Source organism: Marmota marmota, unplaced genomic scaffold (assembly GCF_001458135.2).
Source record: "Marmota marmota marmota unplaced genomic scaffold, marMar, whole genome shotgun sequence".
In the NCBI taxonomy this organism is placed as follows: domain Eukaryota; kingdom Metazoa; phylum Chordata; class Mammalia; order Rodentia; family Sciuridae; genus Marmota; species Marmota marmota.
Window position 1 is genome coordinate 29,698,029 of NW_026000229.1, and position 6,249 is coordinate 29,704,277.

A 6,249-nucleotide genomic window follows, 5' to 3' on the forward strand; every position below is an offset into this window, starting at 1 on the left:
TTTCCTCTTACATAAAACTAGGGTTAATACTCATTGGAAGTGTTTCATGACATAATATATGTGAAAATTTATAATTGCTATAAGTTTCCAAAAATGAATGACATATAAAAGGCATGGCTAAATTCACAGAAGAGATTGTGTCTTCCTGTTGGGAGTGAAAGTGTTCTTCTCTTCCTTTGTAGGTGCTCACATTGGCGTTGGCATCAGTGGCCAGGAAGGACTACAAGCAGTCTTAGCCAGTGACTATTCATTTGCACAGTTTAGATATCTCCAAAGGCTTCTCCTTGTTCATGGGAGGTGGTCCTATTTCCGAATGTGCAAATTCTTGTGCTATTTCTTCTATAAGAATTTTGCATTTACACTTGTGCACTTCTGGTTTGGATTCTTCTGTGGTTTCTCAGCCCAGGTTGGTAAAAGCACTTTTGTTTCTTCTGTAAAATCCCATATGTCATCAACTGGCCAGGCTGGCACTAAAAAACCACACAAACGCAGAAATACCTTATTATGGGGTCAGGGATGGCTCTGAGACCTCAGGTTTCGGCTCCCACTTTGGAAGGCAAGGGGAGCAAGGGAGGCAAGAGGCAAGAGAGAGAGCACACCTGAAACCCCCCTATTTAATGGGGAGAAGCCATTCATAGAATATTCCATCCCAATAAGACAAGGGATTGGGTTTTGAAGGGTGGAGTCTTGCTTGGTGATGTCTTGTGGTTAGCAGGTTGATTAACATCTTAGAAAGCCACACCTATCTCAGGTGCTATGTGGGATCACAGGTAGAGCAAGAGAAAAGGCACACGTGCGTCCATCACATAGCCCAAAAAGCGTGCAATGCCAGACCAGTCCCCTCATATGTTCAAATGTGCAAAGCTCACACACACAGCTCATGGATGGCTAGTGACACCCATGAATTACATGGGATCTTCTTCATAGTTTTTTGTTAACAAGTAGAGAACATTTTAATTTTATTTTTATTGGTGCACTTTAATTATATGTAATAGTGAGATTCATTGTGATATATACATAATGCACATTGTATAAAGTAATCTATTTAATTATCCTATGCCTCCCTTTTTCTTCCCCCTCCCTCCCCAATCCCCCTTTTCTACTTTACTGGCCTTACATTATTTTAGAGAACATTTTTATGGGGCCTGATACAAGTGACAGTATTAACAATTATGTAATTGATAGTTGACATGAGCTTTGAATCCAATCCCCCAAAATACTATATTTAGCTGGAATTTTATTTACTTCCTTATTTATATAGCAACCAATGTGTATTCCTTCTATACACTTTTTATTTTTTATTGAAATGTTTTGTTGCGATGACAGGTAAGCTCGATGAAGAGTTTTAATTTAAAACTGAAGTCTGAGAACACTAACAGGAAATGCAGAGGTCTCTTTTTTGGGAAGGCAGTCATTGACTCACCACATTGAATGTAATCTGGGCTGAAAGTAAATGTGTTTTATATCAGGGAGAAGTAATTAATACTGTGACATTAAAATTGTTTTAATAGCAACTCAGCTGAAAGTTGTTCTATAGATGATATTGGTAACAAGTAAAGTTAGCAAATCCATAAACTAGAATCCTATTTTTATATCTACAAGCAGATAACAACTTAATTTGATCACATACGTATATACTCTACACATTTTACTTCGCCCATGGGTTTTATGATTTTAATGTCATATTTTACATCTTTTTATAGTTTTTATAACTTAATAAGTTACTGTTGTCTTACTTGTTTGTATACCAGAGATATAATTGGTTTACCCACTATTATTGCGGTATTAGAGTATTCTGCTTTTGACTTTCATCAGTGTGTTTTATACTTCCATATGTCATCGTGTCATTAATTGGCACTCTCTTTCTTCAGCTTGAAGAACTTCCATTAGCTTTTCTTGTAAGGTAACTCTGGTGGAGATAAATTCTCTCAGCTTTTGTTTGAGAAAGTTTTTATCACTTCTTCAGTTTTGAAAGACACAGGGTATAGTATTCTTGGTTGGCAGTTTTTTTTCTTCCAGAATTTGGAACTTATCACTCTACTCCTTCCAAGCCTGCAGGGTTTCTGCTGAGGGATTCACTCATAGTCTTGTGGATGTTCCCTTATATGGGAGATTCACTTTTACCTTGCTGTATTTAATACTCTGTCTTAGCTTTTTTTTTTTTTTAAATCCTGACCCCACTCCCAAATCAGGAGCTCATTCATGCCAAGCATGCACTCTACCATGAGCTGCACTCCCAGCCTTGTCTTTAACTTTTGACAATTTGATTGTGGGGTATCTTGTTGTGGGTCTTTGGATTTGTCTTATTTAATGTCCTTCAGGCTTCCTGAACTTGGCTATTTTCTTCCCCAGGCAAGGGACATTTACTGCTATTATTACTCTGAATATGTTTTGTGTCCCCTTTCCTCCTCTTTTCCTTCTAGCATACTGTTTAAGTTGTTTCTGCTTGATGCTGTAATGTAAGGAGTCTCAAGTTATCTTCATTCTTTTTCATTCATTTTTCTTCTTGCTTCTCAGAGAGGATGACTGATTCTAGTGACCTATCTTTTGAGTTATAGATCCTTCTTCTTTTTGATCCAATATGCCAGTGAACCCTTCTACAAAATGTTTAATTTCAATTATGGTATTCTTGAGCTCTGTTATTTCTGTTTGGAACATTTTTATAGTTCTTATATATTTGTTGAAATTTTCAGTTGAGTCTTGAATTGCTTACCTGACCTCACTGAGCATCTTTACGACCATTATTTTGAATTCCCTGCCGGGTAAGTCACATATCTCCACTTCACTCAGATTAGTTTCTGGAGATTTATCTTGTTCTTTTATTTTGAATATATTTTTGTTTCTTCATTATTTTTGACTTTCTGAATTGGTTTCTGCACATAAGCTAAGACAACTTGTCAGATAGGTCTTGTGTAGGAGAAGGTTCCAACCAATCCATCTAGTTAGAGATTTTAAGATACCTTCCAAATCATTGTCTAGGATACTGTCTCTGACATTGTTGGATCCCTGGAGATTAGGATGTGCCAAGTTCTGTCAATACCCTGCCAGATTCTCTAGATGCAGCTGGAAAGGTTGTGATACTGGATATCTGTTCTACTTCCTTCTCTCTTCACAGTGAAGCTAATCACACATATTTGTTGCCTACTCTCTTACCTTAAGCCAAGGGTAGGATCTGTGGCAAATGCCTGTATTCAGGTTCAGATCATACCCTCTGATCCTGGGGAGATAGCTGCTGGAAGTGAGTCCCTTGATATCCTCTTTGATTTCTACAGTCTAGAGTCTCTCAAGAATGCAAAGCCCCATTGACCCCTGGATCAGTAAAGAGACAGTTCCTTGGATGGAAGCTATAAAAGTTAAGGCACTTAGTATATGGCCTCATTCCTTCTAGGAAAAAAGAGTAATTCTGGTTGTATTACTAGGGTGAACTGGAGGAAAGTCTCATGAAGTTCCAAACTCTGGCTTCTAGAGGGCTACTATTTGTAGCTCCTTGATGCAAGTTCTTTAGAATTCAGCTCCCAAATACCACTGGATGTATGTACCTTAAGCCCCTTCCAGAAAGAAAATAGGAGCTGCATATTCTCATCCCCTTTCTGCACTACTCCAAGTGGGTATAATGAGTGTATGTCCACAAAAAACCACCATATGCCTAGACCCTTCTATTCCCAGAGCTTAGAAGTTGAGAATGAAATCCTTCAAGACTTACCTATGAAAGTTTGGGCACTCTGGGGGAAAGAAAAAGGGTTGTGTTTTAAAAGTACTTTCTCTGTTCTTCTCTTGGGGATTGAAGCCCCTAGAAATACTTATGCATTGGTATAAAACCACAGATTCCCCCTGCAATCTAGAAAGACTTATGTATCTAATACACTCCATTCCCAGAATTAGTGAATTAAAAGCCAAACCATGGGAAACTTTAGAATTAGCTCTAGGAAGTCCAAACCCCTCTCTTCATAGGAAGAAGCTGTGTCAGGGATTGCTTTCTTGATATGAAGGCATGGTACCTGGGGAAAGGTCCATATCCAAATATGCTTCATCTTTTCCTACCCATGTGACATGAGTGCTTTCTCAGTTGCCTGATGGGCAGGAGTCTCTGACTTGCCTTCAGAGGGAATTGGTCCATGAGTAGATGTTTACTTGGTATGTCTGTGGGTGGAGGGACACATCCATTTGGAGAAACAGGACCCTCTTATTCTACCACATTGCTGTTGTCACTTTCCTATTCATATTAAATTATAGTTATTTAACCCCCATATCTTGGATATCAGATATTCTGACCCTAGGTAGAAACCATGAAATGTAATAACTATAGTATCTAAATATACTTAAGAAAAAAATTAGAAAACTTGGATGTAGGCGGCATGGCATTAATATTTTGAATAATGGTTTGTATTTACAGATACACAAAACCTATATAGGCAAGTTTATTGCCAACTTGTCTTTGTTAAAACCGTGAAGCTGAAAGTAATGTTCAATGATTTCTAACTTCTAAAGAAAGGTAACTTTCTTTTTTCTTCTCTTTCTTTCTTTCTTTTTTTAAATTTTTTTTTTTATTTTTTGAGGTGCTGGAAATTGAACCTTAGGCCTAAACAAGTGCTCTACCCCGGAGCCATGCCCTCAGCCCTTAGGTTATTTTCTGCTTTGCTTTTAGGATCTGATAAACTTGTCTGAGTCAGATGTTAAGCAACAAGATTTTTAGTCCTTTCACCAATATTTAAATTTTAAAAGACAAAAGGGAGAACAAAAATTGCTCCAAAGACATGAGTATCAGATGGTTGGATCCAGCTGTAAGACACACTACCTGACTATGATTAGGTTTCTGAATGTTTAACTTAGCATGTTTCTTTTGTGCTTCTTTCTTTCTTCTCTTATGTTTTTTTTATGTAAAAAAAATCTAGTTAATTGCAAAGTATTAATTTTGAATCCATTCTCATTCCTGATTTACCCTATTCTTTCCTGAGCTGGTGAATTGGGCTGGTCCAGCTTTAGCATGCATAGAACCACCTGGAAGGCCTGTTAAAGCACATCTCACTGGATCCCAGTCCCAGGGTTTCTGATTCACTGGGTCTGAGGTAAAGCCCAAGAACTTAATCTATCTAACAAGTTCCCTAGAAATTCTGATGTTGCAGGACCATATTTTGAGAACCACTGGGTTGGCCAACCTAGAAGAATATCCAAAGGTCTGCTTTCTTGAACCCAGAACCTGGAGTGAGATCCAAGCTGCTGACCTTTTGTTCTGTCCATGTTGGACCTTATTCATCTTTACTGAGGCAAGGAGACCAGTTAAGCAAACAACTGACCTCCATGTATCAAAAATTCCCAGAGTTTAGAATCCCCTCATCCCTCCTACCAAATCATCATCTCTCAGGTGTATTATACCTGTACCAAGATAGGGTCTGGAGGGAAAGGGTATCTGTTTCAGGGTAGATGATTGTGTTCTCCAATTCAGTCAGTCTGTTAAGATTTCATCTACCTAACTATTAGGTCCTTAAGGAAAAGAAGCATATCTAAATGCATACTTATCTGGAACGGCTCCTGGCAAATAGGAGGCATTCCAGCCATTTCATGTCGTTGGGTGTTTCTAAAGCCCTTTCTCATGATTGAGGCAAGTGCAGCAAGAACAGCTATTCCAGCCTCTAGTCACTTTTCTCAGTTACCACTTACTCTACCTGCACCAAGGGCCAGCCCCACAGGCTCTGGATGTGGTCCGTATAAATGTGTGCAGCCTGAGCAACACTATGGGAAAAGGAGCTCAGGGTCTAAGACTATAAATGTGGTGATGGCATTGATTCCAGAATGTCTCATGATGGTCTTTCAGTTCTGTTAATACTTTTATGACATGATAATTAACTGGGCCACAAGTGATGCATTTCCCAGTTTTCTACACATCAGTTCATTATAGGAAAGACAGAACAGATTTCCAAGGTTTATTTTGTTGCCTAGGACTTGTCTGATTTAAATATGGCAGGGCAAATCATTTTTAGACAAAGGAGCAATCACTATATAAAACTGATTGGGCTTCTGAGAAGTCCCAAACTGCTCTCTACTCTGCCCTAATTTGTAAGATAATCTGGGTCCCAGGCTTATATTGGAAAGGATCCTTGGTCTCATTATTTAATCCTTTTATTCATTCAATAAATAGTTTCTAAGCTCTTGCTACGTGTCAAATTATGGTGCCTCCTAGAACCTGTATCTTCGGTATGGGAAAAGGTGCCTTCTCTGTGGGCATGTGCAGGGTTTTTTTTTTTTTTTTTG

The 6,249-nt window shown here is 38.5% G+C and overlaps 1 protein-coding gene across 1 annotated transcript in view; it reads left to right on the top strand.

Annotated features, from left to right (window-relative positions):
- Positions 1–6,249, top strand: part of Atp8b4 (ATPase phospholipid transporting 8B4 (putative)) — a 242,420-nt gene that overhangs the window by 203,380 nt on the left and 32,791 nt on the right. Inside the window, exon 23 of the mRNA XM_048793164.1 lies at positions 183–406. Within this exon, the coding sequence (XP_048649121.1) occupies positions 183–406 (224 nt within the window). The remainder of the gene's footprint in view (positions 1–182; positions 407–6,249) is intronic.